At 43.7% G+C, this 15,263-nt stretch overlaps 1 protein-coding gene across 1 annotated transcript; it reads left to right on the top strand.

Moving 5' to 3' along the window:
- LOC109846824 (60S acidic ribosomal protein P0-like) lies at positions 7,339-13,960 on the top strand. Its single transcript, XM_020416067.1, has 4 exons — positions 7,339-7,347; positions 7,874-8,155; positions 12,677-12,680; positions 13,716-13,960. The coding sequence occupies exons 1-4, from the start codon at positions 7,339-7,341 to the stop codon at positions 13,958-13,960; spliced, it is 540 nt and encodes a 179-aa protein (XP_020271656.1).

Genomic DNA, 15,263 nt, shown 5'->3' on the forward strand with positions numbered 1-15,263 from the left:
TGAAGATGTTCGCCGGAAGAGGTGCCTCCTGAGCGAGGTCCTTTTTCTCAAATCTGTCAGGTCTCAGACCCTTGAGTTGCCCACCAATGTGTACCCGAGATGATCGACCAGATCCAAATGAGATGTTCTCTTTCTCCTTGACAAGATCGAAGGCCACACCTCTACGATCACCGACACTCAGGGAGTATGAAAGCGGATACATTCTCTTCATGCTTGGGAGAAAGAAGAAACGATCATTGACCCAGCGTAGAATCCGGGAATCTTCTACATACCCAACTTGGTCATCAACCAATATATGATCTCCGAACAAAAACGCCGGTTTGACAAATTGATCCAGACCTACAGGTGTTTCTAGATCCAGATCAGTGATCAGAATCCTAAGAGTAGAACATCCGACAAACCTAATTAAATGTGCCCATTCCAAGCTAGGGAAAGTGCATAAAGGAATCTCTCTACGAAGACCAAAAGTTCTCCCCACTTCTGGATCGTCAGTATAGCTGAAATGTTGTTCCGGCAGAAGCGACACATTAGGAAAAAGCACTGCGAAACAAGAAACATAAGTTAGTAATTAAAAGGAGTTGTTAATGTAAGGAAATAATCCTGAACCCAGTCTCCCAAATCTGTGTTTTTAATCTTCAACGCAGACTTCAAAATCTGTGTTATTTATCTTGAACGCAGACTTCAAAATCTGTGTTATTTATCTTGAACGCATACTTCAAAATATACGTTATTGATCTTAAACGCAGACTTCAAAATCTGTGTTATTCATATTAAACACAGAATTCAAAATTTGCGTTATTCAAAATCTACGCTTTAAACGTAGAGTCTAAACTCACGATTGGAGTTCATAATTAACGCAAAGTTCCAACTGTGCGTTCCAATTATAAAGAAACGAGTCATCTACCTCGTTGATAAGAACCCATCTAGGGTTTTCAGAAAACTTGTCGAAACAAGTTACTATGGCCACCCCTTACCACAGCAACAAAGTCCATGCAACAGCGGCGGCAATGTCGAGGCGCCCGTGAGAGCAGCAACGCCACCGGCGTTCTCAACCGGCGATGTCTCCAAAGCCGCCTTGATGATCTTCTTAGAACCTGAGCTCATCCTCCTAGGCGCCATGTGTGTAGTCGATCGGAGAAGACGGAGTTCGTCGGGGAATCAATCAAAATTCAGATGAGAATTCTCGTTCTTGGAATCAAGCTAAAAGTAGAAAGAGTCAAATGACTCTTGATGTGACCCTTCAGGTCTATTTATAACAGCCAACAAACTGTTAAATCGGTGTGGGATTCGAGGAAAGAATCCCAACCATCTCTGAAACGCGATCTTCCGCGTTAGTAGATAAAGTCGGTTGGACTTTAAACGTAGAACTCATCTCTGCGTTCAATTCCCAAACGCAAGGCTTAAACCTGCGTTACAAGAGTTCTTAACTTTATGTTTCGAACCTCAAATGCAAAGGTTACCTTTGCGTTGCCACTCTTCTAAGGAAGATCTATACTTATGTTTTCAAACATAACATTTATTCCTCAAGAGCATGAACAGAGCGTTGTTAAACCTCTGTGTCTCCTCAGCAGAGCCTAAATCCTCGTCAGGTTAATATTACACCTCGGATAAATATCATCCCCGCAGAGCTTGAATTGAACTTGAATCACTGCAACGACAATTCCTCTGCCAAAATCCACTTATCGACTCTCCTCAATAGAGCGATAAGTCCTTAAAATTGCCCCGATCGTAATATTCTTCCTGTCACGTTAATACCACACCTCTGACAAAAAAAATCCACTTATCGACTCTCTTCAATAGAGCGATAAGTCCTCAAAATTATCCTGATCGCAATATTCTTCCTATCATGTTAATACCACACCTCTGACAAAAATCCACTTATTGACTCTCCCCAATAGAGCGATAAGTCCTAAATTGCCCCGATCGCAATACTTCTTCTCGTCACGGTAATATCATACCTCTGACAAACTTAATCTATTGACTCTTTTCAATAGAGTGATAGAACCATAAATCTCTGTTATGTTAACAAGATACCTCTAACAGTTCCAACTCGTTTGAACCAGTTAATTCTTCTACACAAGAATAACAAGTGTTCATATACTCATCCCCAACAGATTAAAATTTCCTAAAATTATCGTGAATGATAATAAAGAAAGTTTTAAATTGGCACTTGCGGATTTCTATTGAACGAGTCATATCCTAAGGGAGTGATGAGTACGTATCCTCGACAAGTTAAAATTTTTTCTAGAATTATCTTAAATGGTAATAAAGGAAATTTTATAAAAATTGGCATTCTTCATATAATTTCATTGTTGCAAGTCAGAACACGACACATGTAATAAATAGAGAAAAGCCAAAATCACTCTTTTTATTTTACTCAGAAATATTAAGAAGAGATACAAGAACCTTGTTCTTATCAAACTAAAAAAAACAATACATAATTAAGCCCCCGGACCAGTAAAAGTGAAAGACGAAAGGCGGGACTTAATAGCAGATAGTCTTTCTTCGTGAGCGGCCTGCACCATTACCTCGACTTTCTTCTTAAGTGCGGTCTCATCCGGCGTGATCGCAATAGCTTCCTTTTGGATAAATTCAAGGTCCTGGACCGATGAACGATAGGTGGCGTAGGTCTTCACGCTTTCTAATGTGAGCCTCTTTAAAATCTCCTCTTCTCGCGCCAGCTCAGCCCTGTGTCGAGCCAACTCCACCTCTAGTCGATCAATTGCTACCCTGGACGTTTGTACGGTAGTATTAGAAGCATCCACAGCGTGTTGCTTCTGAATGCATTGCCCCTGTAAGGATGCAATCTCTAGCTCCCTTTCAGTGATATTTTCTTGAAGAGTTTTATATTGGCGGGTTGCTTCAGCCTTAAGATCATCAAAAACTAATGTGGTCTGGGTAGCAAGATCGGCGCAACGCAATTCTTCCAAAGTCCTCAGATCTTTTTCCAACAGATAGATGTTCTCGGAGTAGTGCTGAAACCAACGAGCGTTATCCACATATCGAATGCCGCTCAAGGAATGCATGAGTATTGGTTTAAAAGAATCAAATGAAGCTCGTCCGGCGCCAACCTCCTTAATATCCACCTTCATCATATCCTCCAGGGGTCGTACAAGAATTCTAAGCATAGAGGGGATGACCACTGGACTCAGAGATTTTACAGGAGATGTTGACGGGGAGCCCAAAATTGTAGACCCTGACGCAAGAACGGTGGGTGACGATCATGAAGAAGCCGGGGAAGCCATAATGACGTCCAATTGTGAAGGACTGGAAGGGAGAATCATGAGTGCCCCTGTCTAGGCTGAACTTAGCACATTCTCCATCCCCACAGATTTGAGAGGAATCATTAACGGAGGGGATTCTTCTTGCAAAGGAGTCGACGTTGCTGGTATTTGCTCAGAAGGAGAAGTAACTGTCGTTTGTTGGCCTGGGAGCAAAGTCGTGTCAACAACCTCGTGAGTCAGAGAACCTACACAAAAGAGCAGTTAGTATAAAAGAAAGAAACACCAGACAAATCAGAATGGATAATCTTTACCAATGGGGGAAGAAGGAACGTAAGCGGATGCCTTATCAGAAGAAAGTGGTGGCGGCGTGGCCCAGCCAACCGAATTATCGTCACCATCACTTTCCCCCTCATCAGCGTCGACACTACGCGAAGAAGTCCCATAATCTAACGCTTCTTCATCATCTGCAGCCGAAAGTCTTGGAGAATTTGTAGTCGTATCCACTTTAGTCATTCTACCAGTCGTCGGACTAGGAATAATGGTCCCTGAATGTGGCAATAACACGGAAGAAGTAGGAGACTGATTCTCGTTAGAATTCGCAAGTTCGTCTGTCACCAGTTCATCTGTAGGCAATCTAATCTCTTCAGAGGGAGACGTTGTAGGCAATGTCCTTGCAGACGAAGGGGTAGCACCTGGAATTTGATCTGGAAATAGTGAAATATCAGGGTCTATTACTCATCTCCACCCTCTTCCTGATCCAAAGGATAGTAAGAGGAAAATTCTCCAGAAAATGCAGAACCCCCAGAAGGAGGGCCTGTGCGATCGGGATGATTTGCAGCAGCTGGTTCTTGCTCTTCCCCTCCCCTGACAGATTTAAAAGCATCTGCCATTAGTTTCTGGGAAGGAGGGTCTACTAGCAATTTCCTGCGAGTACGTTTCTCATACTGAAGTGCTTCTTCTTTGGTCAGAGCCCTCTTTCCAGATGTCTTTGTTCTTGGAGTTTCAGTAGCCCTAGGGCTCACTATTGGAGCGTTCTCTAGTCCCAGGTCCCTTTCTCCTTCCTCAGCCTCATCCTCACAATGTAAAAACTCGTTGATCCCCTTCAGACGAGATACTCGAGCTCCTTTCTGGGACGAATACATCCTTCTGATCTCTCGAAGGCCTGACAGGTTTAGCTTATAATCGGGTATCTTAGAAGCTGTATGGTACCAGTTGCAGAAAGCCATGGAGAGAAGAGAATTAGGCGCTTTGTGAGGTAATCTAAAGGTAGCTCCAGTGCAGCCTGCGGTAGAGTAATACCAGGCCCGAGCTCCCTCATATATGTTGCCCACAATTGCAAGCTGGCCCTTCGGATTTCCAACGTATAATTGGTCGTACCCAAACTGGCGAGCAAATCGGTACAGCTGATACGGCTCGATTATACATTTGTCATTTTGCCTGAGGAGGAGATAACCAGGTCTAATATTTAATAAGCAATGGAAAACTCCCCCGTCTAAATGAGTAAAACCATTGGGGCCAGCTGTATCTTGGAGTACCTACCCATAGCCACCACCATTGAAGTCCGGGAAACAGCGGAATATGTGGTAGTTGAGGTCTCTCGACAGAATTTGACGGACCCTCACCATGTAGGTGCCTTCCCAAGTAGCCTCTTCTAGTCTCTGCACGAAGGGGATGAAGCCTTCATCTGAGGAAGATGGAGCGCTCATCAAATGAGGACAATAGGATACGTACCAAGCCATCAAGTAAGTATACGGTAAAGGTACTCGAGGATTTGGAGTCACCAAACCCTTCTTTCCTTCAGATTCTGTCTCCTTCACCTGAATGAATTCGAGACACAACTCCCTCAAACCATGCTACAAACAGCATGTCATAGCCGAAAGCAGGTTTACATGCCTCCCATGAGCTAAGAGGACAGCCGGGTAGACTACTTCTAATACCACGGCGTCTATCGGCCTGGTAGGGACGACACACCGTTTTAACCACAGCATGAGAAAACCTATCAATGAGGCCATGTCAGAGATAGGCGTGGCAGCCTGATGGTGGAAGCTTTCAAATTTAGTCTGCGCCAGGAAATCATCTTCTACTCCTTCACTGACATAGTGAACAGTGGCATCATTAATCAAAGCTTGGATAGTCTTAGGGGTGCTCACATCTCGACGAGACACGACAGTAGTCTTATGAGACAAATTCTGGAAAAGGTATTCAGCCCAAGATAGTTGTTTTATACCACGCCCACGTGTCCCCATTAGCTGGGTGCAAATTTGAAAATGACACATTACTTCCCACAAGATGTCATAGACTTCAGGATTCATCTCCTTCAAAATTCTGAGCTCATTGGACCCAGGGATGAATTCTTCATAGGGAAAATCTCCAAAAGGAAGGCCCGAAACATCATACATTTCATGTAGGGCAAACCCTAATTCTCCTTTCGGTGTAAAAAATGTGCAAGTCTCCGGATTATATCTCTCCAGAACGGCAAAGAAATTATAGTGGTTGTAGGCAATACCACATTTGGTAGCCATTATAGGGCAACTGAGCCCAGATCGAGCTAATGACCCTTCTAGCTCTGTCAGCACAAATTCTGTCATTCGGGCCCACCATCCTGCTTTGCTAGAATGGACCCATACAGGAGTTCTGAATACTGAAGAGGAGAACTCCCCTTTTACAGCCAGAAACCTCCGCATAAAAGTATTGGCTGTGCTAGCCGTTTCTCCTAAAGGATATCCCCGTGAGAATAAACAGGGCTCCAAGGCTGACACCTGTCGATTGTAACCAATGGTGTGTACGCCCTTGTAAGTCAAAACCCCAACAGCTACCCCATCCTGCTCTCTAACCAAGTCCCAATCCATATGGCGGGGAACAGAGGCACACTGATAGTAAGAAATGGGAAACATTCTGTGCATATCAGGGAGGAAGAAGCGGTGATCCCCGTTTTGCCTTAGCCATTTGTAATGGCCACCATGTATGGTCTCTTTCGAGATAGTGACATGATCCCCAAATAGAAAAGTTGGTTTGGTGAGCTTCTTGCGGGATTCAGTTTCAAACTTGGCGTCTGTAACTAGAATCCTGAGTACAACCGGGCTTGGATTCGAGATCAGAGTGACACGATCATTGTCGGTATCTTGGAATATTGGGAGTTCTTGAAGCAGATTGAATTGCATATTTAAATCCACGCCACCCTCGCGCCTGAAATGGTGACGAAGAGTAAGAGGTTCGTGAGAGTAAGGCACTGCAAAAGAGAAAAGTACTCAATTAGTACTCAATTAGTCAACGAGGAAATAAAATAAAGGGAACCTTAGTCAAAATCCCTAGAGGAGTGAGAGCTTTCGAATGCACAGTTCAAACCTGGCGTTGAATTTTATCAACGTAGAGGTTGAACTCTGCATTAAGCTTTCGAACGCACAGCTCAAACCTGGCGTTGAATGTTATCAACGCAGAGGTCGAACTCTGCATTAAGTTTTCAAACGCACAGCTCAAACCTGGCGTTGAATGTTATCAACGCAGAGGTCGAACTCTGCGTTAAGTTTTTAAATGCACAGCTCAGATCTGGCGTTAAAGTTTATCAACGCAGAGGTCGAACTCTGCATTAAACTTTTTAACACACAGCCCAGACCATGCGTCAAAACTTATTAACGCAGAGGTCGGATCCCAACGTTTCAAATTCAAAACGTAAAGTCCCAACTCTGTGTTACAATATCAAAACGAGTCATCTTCCTCATTCACAAGAACCCATCTAGGGTTTTCAGAGAACTCGTCGAAGCAAGTTTTGTGGCCATGAAGGTCGATACTTACCACCGATGAGAGAAGCATGTGTCAACGACGCACCAGCCTGAGTTTCATCACCGCCGACAGCCGAGGTTGACCGAGAACTCGGAGCAGCAATAGCGGCCGACCTTTGATGGGAGACAGTCTTCTTTCTCGGGCCCATAGAGGATGATGGTCGAAGAGGATGAACAGGGTTCGCCGGAGTTCAAAATGAAGAGTCTTCGTTAAAATCTTTTGAGAAAGAACAGATGAAAAGTCGAATGACTTTTGATTTGACCTCAGCGGTCTGTTTATAGACAGACATGAGCTATCGAATCGGGACAAGATTCTAGGCCTAGAATCCTGCCAAATGGGGCCTGTGCGTCTGTGTTGGTTGAGCTTCTGAACGCAGAGTTCAACTCTGCGTTTCAATTCTTTGGCAATCCACCTGTGCGTTTTAACGCAACCAAACGAATTTCTCGACGCTTAAAGCCAAGACATAGCTTCAAATAAATAGAGAAAGATTAATGTTAGCTAGCAAGGTGACCAAAGCCGAGAAGAAACAGACGACTCCACTGGGGAGTCTATTGGATGGGTACAGGCAGATTACAATCAGCAACGTTAAAATCATCTGGCTCGATCCAACGCGCAATTCATTCCCCTAAGTGGCTTAACATTCCCACAAAGAGTAATGAAGCCAGGAGCTGCACATAACTCATTCTTCTAAATGGCTTAACATCCCAATGAAGATTAAATGAAGACACGATCTGACGCGCAACTCATTCTTCTAAATGGCTTAACATCCCAACAAAGAGCAACTCATTCTTCTAAATGGCTTAACATCCCAACAAAGAGTAATGATGATATTGCTAAAATCGTCACCCCAGTTGAGCTGATCAAGAAAGGAGATAAACCCAACAAAGAGTAATGATGATATTGCTAAAATCGTCACCCCAGTTGAGCTGATCAAGAAAGGAGATAAATTGGATTCCTCTGAGGCTGCTCTCCTGACTAAATTTAGGATAAAGCCCCTCTCATGTAGGCTTGCGATTCTCTCTGTCTATGATAATGGATCTGTCTTAAGCCCAGAGGTGTTCAACCTAACGGAGGATGACCTCGTTGACAAGTTTGCAGCTGGTGTTTCTATGGTTGCTTCGCTGTCCTTCGCTCTCTCCTACCCAACTCTTGTAGTTGTTTGCGTCAAAAGTTGACTTTGTCATGGAATTCATTATATCTTCGGTCGATTACAATAAATTCAAAAAAAGAGATAGCCTTTTTATAAGACTCCTTTTACACAACAAAAGGAAAAATTACAACTCTTGAGAAACAAACGCAGGATCGTTGTTTGGATCGCTGCTTGCGTGGGATCTTTGCCTGTGCCGGGAGCGCTTTGACTCGTGGACCACCAAATCACAGATTCTGATTAAATCGTGAGGGGTTTACTGATTCTGACTTCGTTTATCGAAGTGAGAATTTGAAACGATATCTTATCAAAGTAAGATAGTCGTTCTTCTTAAGATCAAGTCAAAGCTCGAATCTCAAGAAATTGCCAGAAGCTCAAGAACTCTGCTCTCTCTACTCTGAAGTGCTCAAGAATGATCAGCCCCTCTCAAAAATGGCCTTCGGGGGGGGTATTTATAGCCCCCAGGAACAGTTGGCGGAAAACAAGCTCGCGAGACAGCATTTGCTGTCTCGGCTACCGAGACAGTGTTTGCTGTCTCGGCGGTTCGCGAGACAGCTTTTGCTGTCTCGACGGGCGAGACAGTAAACGTTGTCTCGGAAACAGCAACCGTCAGGCAGTTTTCATTTTAACTGCCTTCTCATATTTCAAACTCCGTTATTTTGGCAGTTATTCATGTGATTTTCGCCCACGATGTTTTTCACGTCCTTTGGCAGTTAATGGACACGTGTAGGGCAGTTACAAAGGCGGTTTTGACCATTTTAACACTGTCTCGCTGGCGAGACAGTAAATACTGTCTCGCTGGCAAGACAGCAAACACTGTCTCGCTGCGAGACAGCAAACACTGTCTCGCTACGAGACAGCAAACACTGTCTCACTGCGAGACAGCAAATACTGTCTCGCTGGCGAAACACTGTCCCGCTGGCGAGACAGTTCATATCTGTCATTTTGAGTAATTTTTTCTATGTTCGGATATCTATTGGCATTTTTTGACGCCTACAGATACCCCCTCCAAAGTATTCCAGACTCATTCTTTTATAGAGGAGCATGAGATACTTTGGATAAGATAGATTTTACTTACGATCCATTCAATGCTTGGTTGAGTAGATCATGTAGAAGAATCTGTAAAATGGCTTCGACTCTTGATCTCTTCATCCATTAGTCTATTCAGTTCTTTGTAGAATAGCTAATACTTCTCCGGCACTGCGTTTATCGCTCGACCGTTGTTAAAATCTTGAGTTGAAGTTGGTATTTCCAGATTGATGCTCGTTTGTCTCTCGAAAGTTCGTCAGGTTATCCTGAAGAATATTCAGATTAATATTCTCCAGAAACTTCCTGTTGAGGGTAGGAATACAGTTTAGACTCGTGTACCCATTGGAGTATTCGGGAAATAGTTTAACCTCATATACCCGTTGGGAGATAGTCAGGTCTCTTTTTTGTTGGTAGAGATGAACCCGATGATGGAGAGGAAGAATTTTATATTCTATCTCCTGGTCTCTTGTTTGTTGGTAAAGATGAACCCAAAATCGGAGAAGAAGAATTTTATATTCTATCTCCTAGGTGCAAAGGAAACTCAAAGTGGGATCCCCTACTTAAAGAATCTGGACGGGTTTGAATAATCCTAACTGTCATAAGGTTTGACTATTCAACTAAATAGGGGTTTGAAACAATCCTAACTGTTTAAAGGTCTGATCGTTCGATTTGTGGACCTCTCGTTCATGGAAGGAATCGAGAGGGGATTTTGGCTTTGGTCCTAACTGTTTAAAGGTTTGACCATGAGAGAATTTTGTGAGGGAAGATTGATCCAACGAAGTGATCGAATCTCATCTCAGCAAAAGAGTATTCGTAAATCACCGTGGGGATGTAGTGTTCATCACTTTGTTTGTAATGATCGGGTTATCCCTAAGAAAATTACATATAGTATTCTTCCGAGAACTTCCCGTTACATGAACCATCCACCCCCAGCTTTTCTTGCGAAGCTGGGTTTATCATTACGTTTAGCTGTATGATCGGGTTATCCTTAAAAGTACCATGCATGGCATTCTCTAGGAACTTCCCGTAAAAGAAAGGAAATAGTTTAGACTCATATACCTGTTGGAGTATCGAGGAGCAGATTGGTGGGATGAAGAATCCTTCTGTGGTATGCACAATAGTTTGGATCTGTAATCATCTTAGCACCCTCCTGATCTTTAATAGGCGGTAGCTCGATTTTGTCATTGGCAAGGAGGTATTCCAATACGACTGGAGCTTCATCATCTTGGAAAGAATACTCCTTTTGGAACCTCGGATCGAGAGTTGCGTTCACAGGAATTGTGGATGTCGTCGGTTGACCTCTCTCAACTTTCTTTCTTTTAAGAAAGTGTTCAGCTTGTTCACCACGTAGTTTTAACTCTTTCCAAATGGTGGATGGTACGACCCCCAGAGCTTCCAGGACATCGATGGAGATGTTATTGTGGCATGTTTACAGGATGAACTCCTTTGTAATAGGATCTCTGCAATTCATTGCTTTGCCACGGAAGCGCTTGACAAAATCGTCGACTGACTCTCCGTCTTTTTGCTTCTCATCTAAAAGGGTTCCGACTGACACTTCGGTATCATCATCGAAGAAGTTGCTGAGGAACAAACTTTTTATGTCATCCCAGCAATTGATGCTCCCTGGCTTGAGCCGTCGGTACCAATCGAAGGTCATCCCAGCAATTGATGCTCCCTGGCTTGAGCCGTCGGTACCAATCGAAGGCGGGCCCACGAAGGGTACCAACGAATGACCGGACCATTAAAGCCTCATCTCCAGAGATCATGCCCAAATGAGACTTGAAATAAATCAAGTGCTGAATCGGTGAACTCTTCCCCTCAAACGGTGTGAAGTTAATCATGTTGAATTTTGCCGGGTACGGTATTGAATTCCATTCTCTTGGATAGGGACATGGAATACCCGTCCTCTTCACTTCTTGAGCCGTCATCAAAGCGTTGATTTTATTTTCAAGCTCTTTCATTTTCCCGTATCTTCATCTCTCTCTGAGTGATGTCGAGCAGAAATAGTTGGGCCACCCCCAGTGTTACTAAGCGGTGCAATTGAACCACCCCCAATGTTGTTATTGGGAGGATCTGTTGAACCACCCCCAGTGTTATTATCATTGGGAGGTGTATCAGTCATAATGAGTTCATCCACTTCTGGATCACTGTCATCTACAACATTCTGAGTGTGGCGGCTGGATTCAGTTCGCTGACTGGACTCAGGAGGTTGAGGTTATTGAGTTAGCAACTCTCTCATTTGTTGAATAGCTAACTTCATCTCTGTCTTCATCTCAGCTCTGATTTCTTCACGTTGCTTCGCTAGAGCTTCTTGAAGCATTTGAGCAAATTGATCAGAGGTGATCATGAGTACTTCTCTGGTTTGTCCCATGCTAGACATTGTATCATCAGAAGCGATTGCAGAATAAGTGTCCGAGAATTCATCCTCCGAGGACATTCTTTCTTGCATTCTTTTGTAATCTCTGCATCTGATGGCTCCTAATTAGAGTCGAGACATCCTTTGAGCAATTCTTGGATTGACTTTTCCTCTCGGGGAAAAGTCGGGATTTGAGTCACTTGAATGCCGCTTAGACTTTCTTTTATCAGTCACGTTGATGGTAACTTCAGGGAATTCATCATCTTAGGCAGCTGATTTTCTTTTGCGGAAATGTCTCGGTCTCGGCTTAGGCTTCAACAATACAGAGACTCATCGTGGGATGGCTTCTCGTTTGAAACAGTCACATTCTGATAATGCTGCTTTAACGAGTCGCGCACAGGAACAATGAGAGTTTATTTCTCGAATAACTCTCTTTCGAAAATTATTCACAACCCCAACTTGATAATATAATTCATCGGTATGATTGCCAAAAAATCGTATCGTCTGTTGGCATAACCTCCCAGGTATAACGATATCATTTGGTGAATGCGTCTTCTTCTGGGGGTGTAAAAGCTTGTTGGCATTCTCAAGACAATTTATTTCTGTCTTTGAGCGATCTAAGGTTATGTCGGGAGTCGCATGTTTAAAACCACCTCCTTGCGGGTATGGAGTCTTAACGGGCTCCGAATGCTGATTTTGTATAAGTCCAGACTTTGGAATCCAAACTTGGCAGAGTTTCGGTTGTTCTTTGGTCACCGTTTCCTTCCTCCTTTCTCGTCTTTGTTGTAGGAGAGCTCGGGCATGAGCAGCGTTTGCACGACGTTTTTGTATACGTTCTTTGAGGGTCGAGCGAGCCCTCTTGACAAAAGTCCATTCATCCGTTGTTATTTTAGCAGAGATATGAGTGATTGGTTGTTGAGATAATTGAACCACTCGATGTCTCCTCGACTCTAGGTCCACGTGATAACGAACCCAGTCGGTTTGTTCCAACGCCTTAGCCATTTGGCGAGCGCGGCGCTGACGTTGTCTCTGATGAGCCCTTTTCGTCAGTGCCGGTGGGCTTTGATTCGATGACTCTTTAACTAGATAAGAGTCATTGTGAGCAGAGGTGTTGCGAGTAAAATCATCAGCAACAATCAGGCGAGTGCCTTCTTTGGCATATAAATCTTCTTCAATGGTGAGATCCTCTTGTACTTGCGAGACAATAAAGATCTTGAAGAGGATGATGAGAGATATTCCTCAAACTTGGTTTGGTCGAATTCGTATTCAACCATGGATTCAACTGGAATCTTGATCGGCTACGACATGACGGTCTCGGCAGCGAGACCGTTGGCTCCCACTGTGGTCGCCAGCTTGTTTGCGTCAAAAGTTGACTTTGTCATGGAATTTATTATATCTTCGGTCGATTACAATAAATTCAAAAAAAGAGATAGCCTTTTTATAAGACTCCTTTTACACAACAAAAGGAAAAATTACAACTCTTGAGAAACAAACGCAGGATCGTTGTTTGGATCGCTGCTTGCGTGAGATCTTTGCCTGTGCCGGGAGCGCTTTGACTCGTGGACCACCAAATCACAGATTCTGATTGAATCGTGAGGGGTTTAATGATTCTTCCTTCGTTTATCGAAGTAAGAATTTGAAGCGAATATCTTATCGATGTAAGATGTTCACTCTTCCAAAGATCAAGTCTGAGCTTAGATCTCTAGGACTCGGCTGCCGAGACAGTGTTTGCTGTCTCGGCCCGCGAGACAGTAAATGCTATCTCGGAAAAAGCAACTGTCAGGCAGTTTTCATTTTAACTGCCTTCCCACGTTTCAAACTCCGTTATTTTGGTAGTTATCCACATGATTTTCGCCTACGATGTTTTCCACATCCTTTGGCAGTTAATGGACACGTGTAGGGCAGTTACAAAGGCAGTTTTGACCATTTCAACACTGTCTCGCTGGCGAGACAGTAAACACTGTCTCGCTGGCGAGACAGCAAACACTGTCTCGCCGCGAGACAGCAAACACTGTCTCGCTGCGAGACAGTAAAGACTGTCTCGCTGTGAGACAGTAAACTCTGTCTCGCTGGCGAGACAGTAAACACTGTCCCGCTGGCGAGATAGTTCATATCTGTCATTTTGAGTAATTTTTTCTATGTTCGGATATCTATTGGCATTTTTTGACGCCTACAGTAGTCATGCCTCACATGTTCGTCAATGCCTACAAGAACGTCATTGCTGTTGCTGTTGACATTGAATACACCTTTCCACAGGCTAAGAGGGTGAAGGAGTATCTAAAGGATCCGAGCAAGTTTGCTGTTGTTGTTATCTCTGTTCTATCTACTGAGAATGCTGCTGCTCCTGCCTCTAAGGAAGAAGAGAAGAAGGACGAACCTGTCGATGAGTCTGATGATGACTTGGGATTTAGTTGGTTTGACTAAGTTCATTGTCATCAAGACTCAAAAGTTACGTTGTTTGGTTTGGGGTAACATAATTTCAATATTACAACAACCAGGTTCGCGACGTCTTCAAATCAGACGGAGTGAACAATCAATCCACTAAATTTTGGGATCCAAAGTATTCCGAAAATACGTCTTCAAATCAGACGGAGTGAACAATCAATCCACTAAATTTTGGGATCCAAAGTATTCCGAAAATTTGTCTCAGTCAACCGTGAACTTTCGAAAACTTTGGAGGGGGTTCTATAGGCTGTCTAAAAATCACAATAGATAGCTGATCCCCATCAAGCTTCAACAACGAAAGTTACAATCAGATGGCTTTCATATCAACAAACGAAAGCTACAAATAGAGGACTTTTCACATAGATCGAGAAGAGTTACAAATCAACAACACTTCCGACAGCTGATGAAAACTCTATTCAGTAGCCTTCATAACCAACTGTGAGAGTTACAATTTGACGACTTTCACACCCCATAACAAGCAAAGATCAATGAGCATTAGCCTTTGCCTCTCCCTAGGGGTGAGCACGGTTCGGTTCAAACCGAAAAAACCGACCGAACCGACCCGAACCGACCCGGAAAAGGCGGTTTTATGAGTAAGGCGGTTCGGGTCGGGTTGACAATTTTTCAAACCGACCCGAACCGAACCAACCGAATATATTTGTGCCTTTGATTTGTGGGTTTATTGATGTGTTCGATCACCATGAATAGCAGTTGCAGGGAATTGATTCATACATAACCAATGTTCTAATGAGTCGGCACCTTTTTTTGTCTCCACAAAGACCAAAGTCAAAGCTTGCTACACAAAGACAAAGCAAGTCCGTTACTAAAAAATTACAACGTCAGAGTCTAGTATTTAATCCAAAAGGACAAGTTACTTCACTTAAAAACAGTTAGGTGGTTCGGTTCGGTTGTTCAAATTTTAATAAAAACCGACCCGAACCGAACCGTGCTCACCCCTACCTCTCCCAAACGCAGAGTCCACCTCTGCGTTTTTCAAACTCAAAACGCACATGGCCTGTGCGTTCTTCAGCGGACATTCAACTCTGCGACGCAGAGTTAAAACTCAAAACGCACGCAGACTGTGCGTTCTTCAGCAAACACTCAGTCCTACGTCTCAAACTCAAGACGCAGAGTTGAGGTTCAGCACACAAGCGGCCTGTGCGTCTCTAATTTCCAGAATGCATGTGGCCTGTGCGATTCCAATCTCTAGCAAAGAGTTAACTCTGCGTCTCAAGTCCTAGGCGCAGAGTTAAGGCCCAGAACACCAATTTAGGTGTTTGAC

The sequence above is a fragment of the Asparagus officinalis genome, chromosome 7 (assembly GCF_001876935.1).
Source record: "Asparagus officinalis chromosome 7, Aspof.V1, whole genome shotgun sequence".
NCBI lineage: Eukaryota > Viridiplantae > Streptophyta > Magnoliopsida > Asparagales > Asparagaceae > Asparagus > Asparagus officinalis.